Source organism: Convolutriloba macropyga, chromosome 4 (assembly GCF_964194025.1).
Source record: "Convolutriloba macropyga chromosome 4, txConMacr16.3, whole genome shotgun sequence".
NCBI classification, from domain to species: Eukaryota; Metazoa; Xenacoelomorpha; order Acoela; family Convolutidae; genus Convolutriloba; species Convolutriloba macropyga.
The window spans coordinates 55,926,349-55,945,461 of NC_134471.1; the positions used below are offsets into that span (position 1 = coordinate 55,926,349).

Here is a 19,113-nt window from a genome sequence, read left to right on the forward strand (position 1 = left end):
TAGACATGGTCAAGTGCTCGCTGCACGTTCTGGCTGGCAGCTTCAATGTCTCTGCTCTGAGCATAGACAGCAACGTCATCGTGGAATAAGCTCACGTGTAGATCTTCCTCTAGTCCTTCCTTGATGTCGTATTTATTCCAGAAATAGGATAGGGCTGATTACTGATCCTCGGGGAACTCCCTGTTTGAAGGTCTTTATCTTGCTTCTACTGTTCCCGGACTGGACGTAAGCGAGGCGGTGGCTTAACCAGCTTTGGATCCATCGCACCATCTATCGACTGAAGCCTTTTTCGGTCAATTTCCACAGCAGGGCGTCTCTCCATACGGTGTCATATGCTTTGCTGTAGTCAGTTAACGCGAGAACCGTCCGTTCCAAGGGTTTTTTTGGAAGCCGTCACTGAGCTGCTGTGAGAGTCGTATCAGGTGGTCTTCTGTCGATCTCCACTTCCGGAAGCCTGCTAGGTCTTCGCACAGTAGATTGTTCGTCTCGAGGTGATGCTTCATTTTTTCACATACCATTCGCTCCATGACTTTGCCAATAACCGACGTTAAGCTGATGGGTCTGTACGATTCTGGATTCTCTAGGTAGCTGCTGCTCTTTCTTATAGTTCTGGCTATGGATCTTTTGGTTCTGGCTGTAGAAATTTTCTCGTTTCCATCGTCTAATTTGACTAAAATTTTATGGAAGAAGACATTTTGAGCATGGTTTTGTTCGTATCGGTTTAAAATTTTGCGGTTGGAACTTCCACTGCAAGAGATTTTCTTAAGCGAATTGGCGAGGTCATAAGGCGAGGTCATAAGACGAATTATAGGCAGGAGTATAGTAAAGTGCGTTAAACGAGATCTCCAATTACTTGGGGGAAACGTACAAATGTGCCTTGGACAAAAGAGTGGCATCGAACATGCTATCCATGCACTCCGGCAGCGCTTTCTTGAAGATCGTACTGAAGGTATCCTACTGATTGATGCCAGGAACGCGTTTAATAGCTTGAATAGAGATCTGGCTCTAAAAAACATCAGAAAGCTTTGTCCCTCAATTTATACAGCAATCAGAAACTCGTATAAGACCCCATCAGACCTCTTCATTGATAAAAAAGTAATCAAGTCTCAAGAAGGAACAACACAAGGTGATCCAATAGCCATGGCAATGTACGGAGTTGCTATACTTCCTCTCATCGACATGCTCGAAGATCAAAATTTGACTCATAAATGGTACGCAGATGACGGCAATGTGGCCGGTAGTCTTGAAACACTGCGATTAGTGCTAGATAAGCTCTATGAACATGGCAGTGCATTCGGTTATAATGTGATCAAATGTCATCTTATTACAAAACCTGAGTTTGTTCAGAAGGCGAACAAAGTTTTTTCGGGATTAGATGTTGATGTTATTGAAGGTCATCGAGTCCTAGGTTCAGTTATTGGTTCTGATGAAAGTTGTAACGATTTTCTGAAAGAAAAGTCAGTGAACTACTCTAACATGCTTGAGAAACTCGCTAAACATAGTAAGGTGTCCCCTCAGAATGTGTACAAATCATTTACGAACGGATTGCAACACAAGTTGACTTTTATTGCTAGGACTACTCCAAACGCGGACAGTCTGCTGAGGGAAGCCGAAAAAATAATTGATAAAAATCTTATACCTTCAATGTTGAATCATCCCTCTTACAGTGACAGATACCGGAAGGTTTTCTCTCTTCCTCTTAAAGAGGGTGGGCTGAACATTCTTCTTCCTGAAGACAGGGCAAACGAATATGAAAGATCTATTCGGGTTTGTGAGCCATTACAGAATCAAAACGCTATAGAAGCAGAGTTTTATCAGGAGAAAATACTTCAGAAAATCAGAAAAGAAAAACAGGAACAAGCTATAGCGAAAAAGTTGGCAATCAAAGATCTCATCAATGATAAAGAGGCATATTCTCTAGATTTGGCTATGGAAAAAGGAGCATCATGCTGGCTAAATGCACTTCCATTGAAAAGATATCATTTTGATTTAACCAAGGGAGAGTTTAGAGATGGAATTGCTCTTAGATATGGATGGGATCCCGTAAAATTGCCATCAAGATGCGCATGTGGAGAAAATTTTAATGTAGCCCATGCTCTTCATTGTCCAAAAGGTGGCTATACGCACATAAGACACAATGACATCCGTGACTCTTTTGCCAACCTGCTCAATGAGGTCTGCGATGATGTCGAAGTAGAGCCCTGTCTTCAGTCTTTGCAAGGGGAAACCTTCGCAAATAGAACTACTACTATTGATGACGACGCTCGACTAGATATCAAAGCTAATGGTTTCTTCGATTCATGCTTCAGCAGAACGTTCTTTGATGTGAAAGTGTTTAATCCGTATGCGAAGAGTTGCCCAAGAAGCATACCGGATTCCTACAAATATCACGAGTCCATCAAGAAGCTGAAATACGAACAAAGGATAATCGACGTCGAGAAAGCCACCTTCTGTCCGTTAATCTTCTCGTGTACAGGAGGAGCTGGTCCATCAGCATCAAAAGCCATACAGAGATTGGCTTCTAGGATCAGCGATAAGAAAGAAGATTCATATTCGGACGTGATCACGTACATAAGGACAAAATTTCGCTCTTTTACGTAGCTCCATACTCTGCCTCCGTGGCGCGCGCTCCATGCGCAGGCGCCCTGCAGTAGAAGCGTCAATAGGAACCATTGTAGAGGAAGGGAGGCTGTTATGCTAAATGCTTGATATTTTTTCTAATCTTGATTCAAAATCACTGCATATTATACTTTAATTGCTACTTACCATATCTATCTTGTTCATAATTCTGATGCTTTATTTTCTTTATCCTTTGCATCTGATGCTTCAATTTTTGACTACTGTCAGAATTTATAAATACACATAGGAGTTGACTTGCTGCCCCCGAGTTGACCGACTACCCTTTTAGGGGAGGGGCTTTCTCTTAATTGACCTTTTTTTTAACAAACTCATTAATGTTTTTCAGACTAGATGAGTTGAAGATAAAGTTTGCGACAATGGCTTGCTGTGCTGACTGTGACTGTCCAGGTACTATTCATCACCTTTAGGAGGGTGTACTTTGGATATATTATATTGCAACCATAAATTTTTATATTGCAATAATAAGTACTTTCGTTCTATTAATATTAAGTTCTGATTCAAACCACTAAGTTCTTATTCAAACCCCTAAGTTCCTATTCAAATTAGCGGAAAACGGTATTTGTAAATTTATATCTGTGTTAACTCCTAAATAATGACTCCAAGTTCATAGATATAAATTAACTGTACAAAAAATTCTGATATGGCTGGCATTTTAATTCTTTTTCTCGGTATTTTAAATCTTTTTAGTCGCCGATTGGGTTTCACTAAATAAATGCGTGGTGCTGTGCAGCGAGTGTGCTTCTGTTCACAGAAGTCTTGGAAGCCATATCTCTTATGTGAAACCAATAATGCTTCTGAAGAACTCGCCTCAATTCAAGGTATCTGATTTTATTCGCCGGGTTTCTACTTTACCCACCCAAAATGTGCCAACTATACTCTAAATACGGGTTATGTTTGTTTTTTATTCCAACCCCTCCAAGGGAAACGCGAATCTTATGCAGAATCAAGTATTTGTCAGGATATTGGAATTACCGAGTGTCATTGCGATGTTGCGTGCCAATTATTTGATTGCAAGCAGTTTCTAATGCCAATTAATTGGTTTTTGAGGGATCTTTTCCGTTTGAGGCCCACAGCTTAGTGGGTGCATCGTATTTGCACCCCCAGCACCTGCCATAATCGTTCCGACCCCACTTGGGGGGGGGAACTATAAACTCAAATGGGTTTTTTTTTGTTCAGACAATTTTTGCCGATCGATATATTCATCGTAGAGAAATGTGAGTGGTATCATTGAAAAGATCGTCCAGCGTAGAATTCGAAACTAAAAAGATTTTTTGAATTTCGTTTTTTTTCGAGGAGCTATCGAGGATTGAACTTTTGTGTGAACACGGGATATTTGGCATGATTTTGTTCACTTTTAGTGTAATTTTTCTATAAATTAAGATCTATAAATTAAGATCTTTTTTATAAAGAATATTAATCCGAAATTACATTTCACGCCACAAAATGAATCAATTGTCAGTTCCTAATAAATGAAAGGAGTTAAAAAAGACTAGTTCTGGTCCCATGGGGAAGTTTACTAGAAAAATAATTCGAGTTCTATTTGAGAGCTCTTTTTTAGAGAACTATCGTATTTTTTTTTGTTTTTTTAGTCCCCTAGAGACTAGTCACTTTTCATATAGGTTGCGTTTATGGCAAAGCTCATTTACAGCCCCATGAACAAAAAAATCGTTTTCAAGGAATTGCTGGTGTTTTTTTGGCTTCGACTCTTTGAGTCTTCATAATTTAAAATGATATTTTGATTTTCTTTTTGAAGTTTTACTAAGTCCTATGGTACAGACTCGTTGCCTAAAAGTATGATAGGTTTCGTGATGATCATTAAGAGAACCTATCTAGAGCTTTGAGTGGACAGCTAATGGCGATCATAAACTTATTTTCGTGAATTGTAAGTCAGTGTCGGTAATGACGGGACCTTTCTTTCTACTGCAACCAAAATTAATCTGTTTAGTGGTTTTATCTTCTAACTATTTGTTATATGACTTCAATGCCACTAGATTTCGTAATTTAAAAAAATATTGAATATTCTCGTATTATTGGTTCCTCTTGAAATCTTATTACATTATCCTGATATTGATGTCTCCAATTGGTTTAGAGGAGACGTTCAATGGATCATGGATGAAGTTTTCAGAGAAAAGCTTATTGTTCAGATGGCTTCGACACTCTTCTCGCACTTTTCTACGGAATTTTTGGTTTTTGCCTGTATTTGTGTTCGTTCCATAATCATAAGACTTATCGTGATGTCTTATTTAGATGCAAGACAAAAAATCCTTGTCCTCCATTTGAAGCATAACTGAACGTATTTTTTGACTTTTGTGGAAAGCTATTGAGTTTAGTGGATGTTAAGGACTTTAAAGATGATTTTCGAGTTTTTTTTAACCTTAATCGATTCTAAACCTTTTTTCGTGAACTCGTAAGTCAGTCTCAGTAATGACCGGACCCCCTTCTTTTCTACTTCAGAAAAATTAGTCCAGTGAGCTTTTTTATCTTCTTGACTATTAGTGTTATGACTTCGATGCACTAGTTTTCATATCTTTTTTAATTTTTGGACATTTTCATCTTTTTAGTTACTTTTGGAATTTTAATATTGATATTTGCATTGGCTTAAAGAAGACGTTCATCGGATCATTCATAAAGTTCTCAGAGAAAAGCACTTCTCGCACTTTTCTATATAAATTTTAGATTTTGCTTGTATTTGTTGTTGTTTTCATAACCAATGACTTATTGTAATGTCTTATTTATGACTTATGAATGAAAAACATCCCTGTTGTCTCATCGAGTCAACTTAGCGCATGTATTAGGCTCCGTTTACTGCTATTGAATTTAATGGCGTTGATACTACGGTTTTCTCAAAACTTTCGGGGTTTTATTTTATTCGTACATTTGTTGATTTATTGGATTCAAATATTAAAAATGTTAATTCCATTGCTAAAATTAGTTCAAAGTTGAAAAGTTTTACTGTTTTTCGTTTTCTATTGGCTACGACACTTTTCTCGCATAATTTTGTTTTGGATTTGCTGTTTTCGCCTGTTTCTTTTATTCTTTAGGTAGCCATAAAATGCTGATTGGTCTCAAGCTTGTAATTGATTATCGAATGAATGATTTTACCCAAATCAGTCAGTTTATAACGAATAGTCTGGATGTTTATGATATTATACATTAAGATTTGCGAGGATTTGTTCAGGTTTTGTTGTTCTTTTCAGCGACTTGTAACTTATTCTCATCATTGAGAGGTTTCGTACAGTTCCGTATATTTTAAAAAGTAAAATGTTTATTTATATTATGACCTAACTGATGTTTTGTTTGTAGGACAATATGCGTTTTCATAAAAAGGTATGTTAATGGTGTATTTGTTTTTTTTCTAGTTTTTTAGCACAATCGTGTAATAAAAGATCCCAATGATTTTCAAATGTGGCCCAGTTGAACTTGTTCATTCATTCAATATATTTTAAGCTGAGTTAGTAGAAATAGAAATTGCAATAAAATTATATAATACTCAGATAATTGCTCATGATTTAAATGGCTTCACTAATTTGTGTTTTTGTAATTTTTTGTACCCAATTTTTTGATTTTTTTTGCATCTTTAGTCCGTTCCTATGGCTTAGTATAACGAAAGACAGGTCCTATTGGTTTCACTATATCTTTTTATAAAATTTACAAAAATTATTTTAAAAGATTTTGATTTTTAAGAATTGAAATTATTTGGTTTAAAAAGGGTTGATTGATTTTTGAATTTCGCGTTACCTTGTCTCATTTAAGAAAAACTCATTATGACTTTAAAGTAAATTTGTCTAGAATTTTTTTGTTAAAAGCTAAAGATTTTTCAGACTCTTGGAATTAATGGGTTTAAAAAATTTTGAATGTTTTTAAATTTTGCCTCATTTTCTTCTTTTCTTCGACTTGTTACCTAGTCTCATTAAGGAAAAATCCCGTCTGTTGTGCAGTTAGGAAAAAGTAAATTTGTGTAGTTAGGGTTTTGTCTGTAATTTGACGTTGTTACTGGGTGCTTTCAAATTAAGATATTGAATTTTTGCCATGAAATTTTAGTTTTTGCTTATTTTGTAGTTTGTTTTTTTTTCTTGTACTCTTTTTTCGCAGATTTTGTGCGCGCTGTAACGACGCATAGCATTGTGTAATTCAGCCTAGCAGTTTGGGTGTGTAACGGTTTTTTTAAATCTCAACTATGAATTTTTGTTTATCTCTTCATTTAGTTGACACTTAAGTCAAAAATGTAGATGAGCTCATCTACTTTTTGAGGAACATTTGAGGAACATCATGTGCAAACGCACAATAAAGAGCCTCCTTGTTGACTTCAAGACGATATTTTATTCCGTAAATGGAGAAAAACATACGCTCTGCAGGCCCGGATCACCGATCATGCAACTTTCTTTGATTCCATTGTCGTTCATTTATGAATTTTAGTAATAATATTAAGTCATATATCGTCGTATGTTATGTCGTATATTATGTAATCATGTGTTTTTAAAATTAGATAAGAGATTTGCCAAGAAATTTGTTTTTGCTTTTTTTGTTGTTGTTTTCTTCGCTTTATATTTTCAATGGCAGATCTCGTTGTAATGAGGCATGGCATTATTTAATTCATTTATTAGTTTGGTTGTGTAACGATTTTTTAAACTCACGCATCTATTTCTGATTATCTCTTTGTCAAAAATGCACGTCAAAAGACAGTTAAGTCAAAAAAGTAGATGAGCGCGGGTCGGAACATCATGTGCGAACGCACATTAACGGGCCTCTCTGTTTTAGTATGTATTATCACGTACTCAAAAACTGGGGGTCCATAAGTTACTGAGGGGCAAAACGGAAAAGATCCGATTTGAGAAATGACGATTATGTGAAGTGTTTTGGACAGTTAGGCTGGGACAATCGAAATTGTGCAGATTTTTACGATTCCGCTCAATATATAAATTTAATTCTACGACGCAATAAAATAAGCAGTATGGACCTAAATACTCGCCAGACCGCGCAAATCTTTACGCAAAGGTAAAATTCCGATGCTTTAATTTCTCTATCTTTTGCATCTGATGCTTCAATTTTTGACTACTGTCAGGATTTATAAATACTCATAGGAGTTGACTTGCTGCCCTGGAGTTGACTGACTACACTTTTAGGGGAGGGGCTTTCTCTTAATTGAGCTTTTCTTAAAAGACAAAAAGGATACTACATAAACTCAAAGAAAAGTATTTATAGAAAATGACTAGAAAACTGCATGTATGAACCCTTATTAATTGCTCTCAAACGAAGTTTGTAGCAATTATATTAGTCCTGTGGGTTTTTTAATGCGATTTTTCGCTTGACTGATATTTTGTCGGACCGATTTGACATTTCGTCCTCAATAACGGGATAAACAGGTAGCGCTAAGCGGGCATGAATTGCTCTTAGAGGCTTTCAGCTCTGTTGTAGCTCAAACTGTTTTGGAGACTTATACTTATGGTGTGAAGGGCGGTTCTTAGAGGTTGAAGACCCCCCACTGTTGACATCCCACCGTGCCTTTTTCCCCCACCATAGACGACCGTTGCCCCGGTAATTTTTTGATTTCTGATTTTGTTTTTCGTTTTTCAGAATTATCCAGCCTCAAGAGCCAGAAAAACTCCTGAAGGGTTTCCCAATAAGTGTTTTGTATAATTTTAGATGTATTGGAATGTTTTTTAAAGGATTTTAACAGCACAGAATTTTGCTTTTTTGACAAACTTGCATTTTCTATTTCCTTTGACATATATTGTCCTTATTCAGGTTTTCTCAGCTTTACGGGTAAGGAAACCTCCTTTCGGGTTTGATAAGAAATCACTGGGAAAATTTTATTGGCCATGGCGAAATTTTAATATCACGAATTTAAGCAATTTAAAATGTCATCATCTGTTATCCTTATTAACGCTGAATTATAGTAGAATTGTTTGATTATGAAGGACTTAACTAGCTTTTGTAGGAAATCGTTTTTAATTGCTCTCAAACGCTGTTTGTAGCAAATATAGTAATCCTGTTTGTTTTTTATGCAGTTTTTTGGTTGACCGACTATTTGTCTGATACGTTTGCCGTTTCGTCCTCAGAAACGTGATAAACAGGTAGCGCAAAGTGGGCATTAAGTTCTCCTAATGCCTTTCGAGCTCAATGGTCTCCAAGTATGCGAATCACAGAAGCTTTTGGAGACTAATACTTATGGTGTGAAGGCGGTTCGTAAAGGTTGAAGACCCCCCACTGTTGACACCCCCCGAGCCTTTGTCCCCCTCCATAGACGACAGGTACCCCCACCACCCCGTGGCTGGCTACTGACAAACAACCGCACGCTAAAAACACGCAAATTCACTTTAATTTTCAATCTTCTTAAAATTTTTGGTCATTTTTCGAGTTTTATCAGCCCTGGGTGTCAGGAAACTTCCTCTAGGATTTGATAATAGGTTACTCCATAGTTTCTAGTAGTACTGGAATGCTTTCAATTTTTCACCATCATGGATTTCAGAATTTTTTTCACAAAATGGGCAAATTTTTTCAATATTTTGACATTTATTTTTCATTATTCAAGTGTTTATAGACCCAGGTGCCAGAAAATTTTTAACAGTTTGATAATAAGTTACTGAAAAATTTTAGCGGCCGTAAAATAGTCCAAATTTTTAATATCACAAATTTTGGCATCTTTTTGATAAAACTTGCTTTTTAAAATTTTGATTTTTTTTCGTTTTTTAGAATTCTCCAGCCTCAAGAGCCAGGAAATCTCCTGAAGGGTTTGGCAATAAGTGTTTTGTATAATTTTAGATGTATTAGAATGTTTTTTAGAGGATTTTAACAGCACTAAATTATGCTTTTTTTGACAACTTTGAATTACTGTCAGGATTTATAAAAACACAGGAGTTGACTTGCTGACCTGGAGTTGACCGACTATGTTTTAGGGGAGGGACTTTCTTAATTGACATTTTTTAACAGACAAAAAGGATACTACATAAACTCTTCAAAGAAAAGCATTTATAGAAAATGATTAGAAAACTGCATGTATGAACCTTATTAATTGCTCTCAAACGAAGTTTGTAGCAATTATATTAGTCCTGTGGGTGTTTTAATGCGATTTTTCGCTTGACTGATTTTTTGTCGGACCGATTGGACTTTTCGTCCTCAAAAATGGGATAAACAGGTAGCGCCAAGCGGGCAATAATTGCTCTTAGAGCCTTTCAGCTCTATTTCAGCTCAAACTGTTTTGGAAACTTATACTTATGGTGTGAAGGGCGGTTCTTAGAGGTTGAAGACCCCCCACTGTTGACACCCCACCGTGCTTTTGTCCCCCACCATAGACGACCGGTACCCCCACCACCCCGTGGCTGGCTACTAACAAACAACCGCACGCTAAAAACACGCAAATTCACACTAATTTTAAATCTTCTTAAAATTTTTGGTCATTTTTCGAGTTTTATCAGCCCTAGGTGTCAGGAAACTTCCTCTAGGATTTGATAATAGGTTACTCCATAGTTTCTAGTAGTAATGGAATGGTTTCAATTTTTCACCATCATGAATTTTAGAATTTTTTTCACAAAATGGGCAAATTTTTTCATTATTTTGACATTTATTTTTCATTATTCAAGTGTTTATAGACCCAGGTGCCAGAAAACTTCCTTAACAGTTTGATAATAAGTTTCTGAAAAATTTTATTGGCCAAGAAATAGTTTCCAATTTTTTAATATCACAAATTTCGGCAACTTTTTGATAAAACTTGGTTTTTAAAATTTTGAATTTTTTTTCGTTTTTTAGAATTCTCCAGCCTCAAGAGCCAGGAAATCTCCTGAAGGGTTTGGCAATAAGTGTTTTGTATAAATTTAGATGTATTGGAATGTTTTTTAAAGGATTTTAACAGCACAAAATTTCGTTTTTTTTTTTGACAAACTTGTATTTTCTATTTACTTTGACATTTATTGTCCTTATTCAGGTTTTCTCAGCTTTACGGGTAAGGAAACCTCCTTTCGGGTTTGATAAGGCGTCCTCAGAAACGCGATAAACAGGTAGCGCAAAGTGGGCATTAAGTTCTACTGATGCCTTTCGAGCTCAATAGTCTCCAAGTATGCGAATCACAGAAGCTTTTGGAGACTAATACTTATGGTGTGAAGGGCGGTTCTTATAAATTGATCCCACACCCCCACTCACCGCTCTCACATCAGTTAGCCACCCCACCCCCTCCCAATCCACTGTTGCACCCCCCGCTGCGATCACCTCACACCCCTTCAATTAAGATAAAGCTAGTCTCACTAAGCCGTGGCTAGCTACTGACGAAGGCAACCGCTCGCCGGTCGTTTGAGAGCAATTCGCCCGACGTTAGTGGGTTGTGTTTAAAAGGTTTTTAGCAGACGTGAACGTCACTTCTGTTAAAGGCAAAGGTTAAATTGAGTTTTTGACAAGACAGCTCAGGTAAAAAGCAGTGGCACATCTTGTTACTCAGATTTTTCTAAATCATTATCGACTTCCCCATTTCTCAAATCCTTGTGACGCTGATTCCAATCGGTGTAGGCGGGTGTTGCCTTGAAACGACGTCCAATTACTTGAGCAACCCCAACAATACGGATTTCAGAGCAAATTAGTAAATGGCAAAATTGTTTGCTTTTTGAGAAGTAGCATACTGGGGTCTTTCCCATTATAGCCCTCCCCATGAAATTATAGCAGCCCATTATAGTATAATTACCATGTTGGGGGGAGGGGGGCTATAGGTTATCTGACCACTAAGCTGGGTGGCTATAATGGGAAAGACCCACATATTGCTATCTGACCGACGAATGAGGCAAGAGCTGGGTAGGCCTTTCATTCACAAGGGTTTTATTGATCCCATTAATGATTAGAAGCAATTTTTCAACTGAGATCAAATTCCGATGGCAGATAAACTACTCAACTGTCTGTGATTAATTGCTCTTGAACGAAGTTCATAGCAATTATTGTAAACGTGTTGGTCTTATGCAAATTTTTCTCTTGACCGTTTTTGCGCTTTTCCTCTTGAACATTCTTTGATTTCTCAAGTGACTTTTTCACCCTTTCGTTCTTCATTTTTGTGTGATCTCTATTGTTTTCACTCCGAAGTAAAGCTGGTTGCTGAAATAAAACGATTGCAGCATAGCAACAAACAGGGACTGATAGCCGAGTAGGCAGTGCTTCTGGTGAGGGATCGGGAGGTCCATGGTTCGAATCACGTCGTGGTCAACTGCTTTTCCACCCGCCTGTCGTTCGAGAGCATTTCTTCCGATATTAGTCGGTTTATGTTTGGATTGTTCAACGTAATTTCCGTTATTATTCACAGGTTGCACAATTGGGTTTATTCAGTTTATTTTTTTTTAATTCTAAGTTATTGATTACAGTGGTAATCAGCTGAATTATAGGATCTTCAAGTTTCATTACATATTACTAACTTTGATTAAACGCAATGGTTAATGATAAAAGGGATAAAAGTGGAGAAGGCTCGAAGAAATACGGCAGTTGTTGGTGGAAAAGAGTGCTAGCCATCAGTTCACGAACTGCTTGAAGCAAATTTAGAAGGTTCAAAACGACTGACAGGAAAAATCACCAGTGTTTTAAAGACTCGCCCAAATCGAACTTGAGAGATTGAATTTTGATGTCTCGCAGACGCTGACATACAATCCCAAATCGAAATTCAAACTATTCGACAAAATATTTCGATGCACTGTCCCACGCAAAAAGAGAGAAAAATTTGAATATCATTAATTTTGAGTCCTTCATTTTTTAGCAGCAACAACTGATATGGAAGCTGTCATATATCTTTGCGAGACGCAAGAATTGAGTTGCGCCTGACAAATGTATTATCATTCATAGAACCAACCATAATTGCTAATGCGGTGAATTTATCAGGCTATTCTGGCATATGCGAGTGATCGCAAACTGTCTGCGCAGTGCTGAGTTTTAGGCGACTGGGATTAATTTTCCCTGTCCTTTAAAGTACTTGGTGGTTTGTCGGACATCTTCAATTTCTTTTTTTGCTTCTTAGAGATGGTGGGAATGCTATCTCTGAAAGTGGTTGTGTTGAAATCCACCGTTGTTGTAGTCATTTTCATATCTCACGAGTCTGTTACTCTTCATTTACTCACGAGTCTGTTCCAAAATAAAACGTGAACAGCACGGGTTCATGAAACAACGTAGCACGGTCACCCAACTCATTTCGTACTTGGACAAAGTTTATGCTGCTAAAGATACAACTCACGATTGCTTGACTGTATATTTTGATGTGAAAAAAGCTTTTGACTCAGTTTCGCACGGGTTACTATTACATAAACTATCTTCATTTGGTTTTGATCACAATCTCCTAATGCTCTTTCAATCATATCTCATCGGTCGAAAGCAAGTTGTTAAAGTTGACGGATGTTTTTCAAGTGAAGCAGTGGTGACGTCAGGAGTTCAAGGCAGCGTGCTGGGTCCACTTCTCTTCATCATTTTTATTAACGATGTTACAGATTCAATACAACATTCTGAATATTTTCTTTATTGCGATGACCTTAAATTGTTTTCTATTTCTTCTATCGACAAAATTCAAAATGATATAGACAGCTTGTCCTCCTGGTCAGTTTTAAACGAGTTGGACTTTCATCCGGACAAGTGTAAAATTTTGTCTTTTAGTCAACACTACAACAATGCTGACCTCTCTCTGAATGGGTCGCGCTTGAAACACGTGGATTCAATTGTAGATTTGGGCATCACTGTGAACAGTTCATTGTGTTGGGATAAACATGATGACCTTAGCATTGCAAAGGCTACAAAAGTTTTAAATTTTTTGAAGCGTAGTGTTCCAGTCGGAGTTTATGTGTCTAGAAGAAAACTTCTATATAAATCGATGGTGTCGTCTATTTTGGAGTACGGTTCGCCTGCGTGGTATCTTTCAATTTCGGTATTACGAAAGTTGGAAAAGTTTCAACACCGCTGTCTCAAATGGGTTCTGAATTGTAAAAAGTCTTACCTTGAATGTTTTTTAATGGCTTTATTGATTCGAATCCCAATGCAACTTTTGTCTGCTCGACATCAAGAACTCATCAGTTTGGACATTTTGAAATTTCAAAAAACAAGAAATTCAAGACGGATGAACACTTTTTGAATCGTTGTCAACGAGCCGCAAATCATCAGATGCGAATGAAGATTATCGACTGTGACATGTCTAAACGTCAGTTTACGTTTGCAATCGACCAGTTTTTACGCACTCGAATTGAATACTTTGACCTGGATAACTCATGTTCTTTTTATGTGAAATGCTGTTGCTCTTTTTGCAGGACTTAATCTTAATTTAATCACCTTTTGATCTGTAAAAGTTGCTTTAGCATTTTTTGTACGCTTTTATGTTCTTCCCTAACAAGGAATTGAATCTTTTACTACTACTACTACTACCATATCGGTGGATGTGGAAAACGCCAACGTAATTATTGCATCAATCGCTTACTATGTAACAGCCACGACAATGTAATTCATAAATTTCTCCAAAATCAGTTATATAAGATGTTTTTGGTCATTTGAAAACTCGCTGTGGCTAAATTTGGATCAGAAGAGTTCAATGAAAGAGAATGACAAAACTTCAAAAAGTGTCAATTTGAATTGCAGACTCAATAAAAGCCCTTTGTGTCTCAATAGATTAGCAAAGATTGTTTATTTAAATGACAATATACTCAATGCCAAAATACCAAATGCCACTATACCCAATGCCAATATACCCAATTGTATTAATAACAATAATCGCATTGCTGTTAACTTAATGCTCGTTTTATGCTCAATAATGCTCGTTTTATGTTCAAATGCGAATTGATAAAGCCTACTTGTGAAAATAAAGAACAAAGCGAGACGAAATGACGTCAACTGTTAGAACGCTTGCACAGAAAAACTTAAGAGAACAAAAAAGTTTGACAATTGGAATGCCGCTTTTAGGTCAAACCGCTTTTTAGGTTAAAGCGCCTTTCTGGTCAGCCCGCTTTTTAGTTTAAATGTTTGAAGCGTAACACAAAAAGATAACTCAAAATACCACTGTAATCCAAAACCCTCCAATCTGAATTTGAATTGTGTATAATTGGTAAAATTGGGTGGGATATATTTTGAAAATTCCGTCACAGCCAAAGCGCTTTGTTGGTTTTCAGCGACTCTAGATTTTCTTGTGTTCTAAAAATTAGCATTCTCATTGTCAGTTGTTCCCGTGTCATAAAGGCAGAATTCTTTAACCATGGTAGGCACTTTGAAATGTGTGTCTGTAATTGGCGGCTCTCATACGTATTCACATGCTTTTTGTTGGTTCAGCGTCCGATTTACTCGACGAATGATTTGATCCTCAATTATATAAGACAAAAAGTACTTTGAATTATATTGTACTTAATATATCAGCTGCCTTTGACACTCTCGATCATGAATTACTTTTCCGATTCTAGAAGCAAGTTTGGGATTCAATGATTAAGCGCTTAGCTTTTTCATTAGTTATCCGAGTAGTAGATCTCAAAAAGTGTTGATCGATGGTGAATATTGCATGCCAAAAACTTTAAGAAGGGGTGTTCTTCAAAGGTCTGTTGTAGGTCCGTTTTTTCGTGCTATCTTGTTCGTCTGGAAGTTCTGTTCGAACGTCTTGATGTCAGTTATCGTTGTTATGCCGATGACACTGTTATCTATTTTGTTTACAATGCTTCGATAAATCAGGAGGCTCTTGATTTGATGCTTAAGACTCTGCAGAAGTGGCTCAGTATTGCTATGCACCGATTAAACTCGAAGAGAACTGAGTACTTGTTTATTAGTAGAAAGAATAGTCTGAATTGCGATAATGAACTTCCAGCAGAGGCCCATTTTTCTAACAATGTTTCTTTGTTGGGTTTCAACTTAGATACCAGACTTTTATATACAAAAATTTAGTTCTGCGTGTCGTAGATGTTATTATTTCCTGAGAAAAATTTATTCCATCAGAGATCTGGTCGACAGAAGTCGTTGATTGACTTAGTTCGGGTGATGATTCTCTCGCGAATAGAGTACTGCAACTCACTGTAATATGGACTACCTGTGGATAGTGTACAGAAAGTACAGTGTATAATGAACTCAGAATGGTGTCTGATTTTTAGATTGGTTCTCCAACACCAAATTATATCAAAGAGCTTCGTTGACTACCCATGAAACAACATGTCCTCTACAAAATTCTACTTTTTGGTCACCGCTTGGCTCACCATCCGTGAAAATTTCCCACGTGTCTTGGCGCATTAGTTTTCGAAATGATAGTGACTAAATGCCAATATGCATCAACTTGAAGGTTCCTAATGTCAGGACTAAATTTTGGCGAAGATCATTCAGTTTTGCTGTTCCTTTTGAATGTAATAAGTTGCCTTTTGAAATGAAACTAATACCCCATGAGTTTGATTATCGGGAAAAACTGATTTCCATTTGATCTTTGAGTTTGAAAGCAGTTTTGAGTTTGTGAATGGTGCGTAAAGCTATAGTGAGTTTCAAAATCGGACCCGATTAGTAACAGACTGCTGGCAGTTATCATATTGTTGACTGGATTCTGTTCCGTTATTGTAGTCTCCTTCATTTGACCAAGAATCTGATTATGCTCGTTTTTATCATAGTTATTGTTTTCCTGTGGTAGTGGTAGTAATTTTATATTTAAAAGCTTTTTGTTGAGCGCAGTAGTCCTTGTTTCCAACTTCTTTTGAAACTCGTGTCCATCAAGGATGAAAGTTAATCGGTTCTGCTGGGATGTACCCCAAGTAATTTTGGCCTTTTTCGATGTCTATTTTGGACCAAATTCATTAGTAGAATGACGCCTCAACAAATTCCGAACAATTTAATTGTGAAAATTTTTCTTTTTTGTTTACTTAAATTGTGTCTTAGTTAATTTGTACTTAATTGTAGACTGGTACCTTGATTGTGAGATTGTTCGTTAATTTGCAGATTATACCTATTAATTTTTAAATAGGGTAGTTTGGCACTGGGTATAATGGAATTGGTTGTTTGGGCATTGGGTGTTTTGGCATTGGGTATTTTGTCACATTGGGTATTTGGAATTGGGTATTATGGCATTGGGTATTTTGATATTGGCTGTATTGTCCTGACACCGTTAAACTGTCGACTGAGTTACCTTGTTTACCTAAACTGAATTTCAAAAAGTTCAAAATTTTGATTACACGGTGATTTTGGTAGCAGTTTGGGATTCTTCTATATTATTGAGTCTACCGGAAAAGCGAAGAGATTGCTATTGAGGTTTTGAAAAAATATATTTTAATCGGTATTTAAAGAAGCTATTTTTCCTAAGATTTGGGATTTTTGTATTCTTTACTATTTTTTCGATTAGCGTTATCTAGTACGGGTTGAATTTCTTAAGAAAAATATAGTAACATTTTGACGTGTTTCAGCTAGTCGAAGCTATATGCAAAAGTAATGGCAACTCTGTATGGGAAGAAAATATTTCAAAATCGCTATCACGAAATCAGAAAAAGCCAACGAAAGATGACAAAATGTAAGTTATACTGAGACATGATGGGATCCCTTGAAATTTTGGTGTTCAGCAATTAATTATAGTTGACTAATATTGGCCAATTTTAGAACTTCAAAAAGTGAATTCATCCGATCCAAATACGCAGGATTGAATTTCGTGAAACGAACCGAAGATGTCATTTCGCCCTCTGAGCTGAGCAAAGTATGTTGATTGCTCTGTTAAATAAAACGGTTGTTTGAGTTAGATTTCTAATATGACAGATTTATTGTTTCAGACTTTACAGACTGCAGTGAAAACACCTCAATTAGAGTCTACTCTAAGATGTATAATCATGGGCGCAAATGTGAACATGAAAAACGGGGTAACATTTCTATTGTATTTCTAAATTCATTGTATAGACAAACCGATTTTTATAGAAAACGATTTAGCAAGGCACAGAGCCGGCTGAATGTATTCTGGGAGTTTTTTTAAAGCATCCTAATAAAAATAATCAACTTTTATCTGGAGTGTTTATGACACTCTAATGGTCTTGTCTGTTGAGCTAGTATTCTATAAATAAACAAGTGGTATGAAAAAACGAACTATTTTTTATAAACTAATGAGGGATACAACACAAATGTTCCGCCTCGTTGTAGATCGATGCAAATTCTTGCATTGTGATACATTTTCCCACTTAATACTGTTCGCGTTTTCTCTGTGTAGATGACAGGTATGGCACCGCTTCACATTGCAGCCCAGCATGGGAACGAGATCCAGGTTGAGCTACTAGTCTTGAACGGAGCAGATGTTTGTGCCACTGACTTCGAGGATAGACTACCGGAGCATGTGGCCAAGGAGCATCGTAAGTTGGGTCTGGCTGCCAGGATGACAGAGTTGAGATACCAAGTGACAGACAAGCTGACCTATTTTATATCTGCACAGAGGCCTAGTAAGTGTTTTCTAGATATAGAAATTATACGCACGTTATTGGGTATTCTTAGCAGTTCTGGTGCTTTTAGATATTTTTGCTGTTGGTACTCCGGAATCACAGCGCACATTTAGGCACTTTAAAACTGCGCATAAACGAAGATTATTTATTAATAGCCGCACAGCGATAGCTGGGGCTATTATTGGCCTTCTCTTGGTTTTTTACAATTCAAAGAATTTGAATTGTATTGAAGCGCTGTCTTTTTTTTTAATAGCCGCCCTCATCTTCTCAGCCGGCTATTATAGCGCTCCTATTTTTTTTTTACAATTCAAAGAATTTGAATTGTATTGGGGCGCTGTCTTTTTTTTTTAAGATCTGTTCACACATTTTCATGATTTTTGAAGTCAAATTGGAGTGGTGATTTTGGTCACGCCGAAACAGGAAATGGAGCGAAAAAGCGAGTGGTTTTGCGGCATGAATTTTTTCGCTCTAATTTTAAAGTAGAGTGAGAAAACGGTGTTTGAACAAAAATTCGGTTTCTCGGTAGTGGTTTTTTGTTCACATGCGGCAATTTCACTCTGATTTTTACTGTTTTTTCGATTTTTTGGATCGGATTTTTTTCTAATAGTTTTCTCAATCCATTCACAGCTCATTTTGGACCTAGTTTTTTGTTAGAATCAAAATTACATATCTCACTAGTGGTTTTTTGTTCTCCCTAGCAGCATTTTGACATTGATTTTCTGTTTTTCTTTGTTTTTTTTTCATCTGATTTTTTTTAGAAATGGTTTTCTCAATTCACTCATTGTCCGTTCTATGTCTAGTTGTTTGTTAAGTCAATGAAAATTCTTTTGATTGTACGTCAGGACTTGTCCTGCTATGTTTTTTTATTTCGTAGTCATGATTTTTGTTACGACCATATGACGTCACAGCCACTTTTTGTTCATTCGTACATGCAATTTCAACGCAATTGCATGGGTGACGTCATTTTTTGGCTCTTAGTGGAGCGAGTTTTTTTGTTCATGCGCTTGATTAAATTTTTGGTCACACTTGGCTTACCTCACTCTCAAAAATGAGTTCAATTTGAAATTGACTTTTATTAATAGCCGCACAGCGATAGCTGGGGCTATTATTGGCCTTC

General features: G+C 36.8%; 1 protein-coding gene across 1 annotated transcript in view; it reads left to right on the plus strand.

Annotated features, from left to right (window-relative positions):
* Positions 1-2,959: 2,959 nt before the first annotated feature.
* LOC142337773 (uncharacterized) overlaps positions 2,960-19,113 on the plus strand; it is a 59,536-nt gene continuing 43,382 nt past the window's right edge. The window contains exons 1-6 of the mRNA XM_075387280.1: positions 2,960-3,027; positions 3,328-3,458; positions 16,986-17,089; positions 17,176-17,269; positions 17,343-17,429; positions 17,771-17,996. Of these exons, the coding sequence (XP_075243395.1) occupies positions 2,997-3,027; positions 3,328-3,458; positions 16,986-17,089; positions 17,176-17,269; positions 17,343-17,429; positions 17,771-17,996 (673 nt within the window). The 5' untranslated portion in view covers positions 2,960-2,996. The remainder of the gene's footprint in view (positions 3,028-3,327; positions 3,459-16,985; positions 17,090-17,175; positions 17,270-17,342; positions 17,430-17,770; positions 17,997-19,113) is intronic.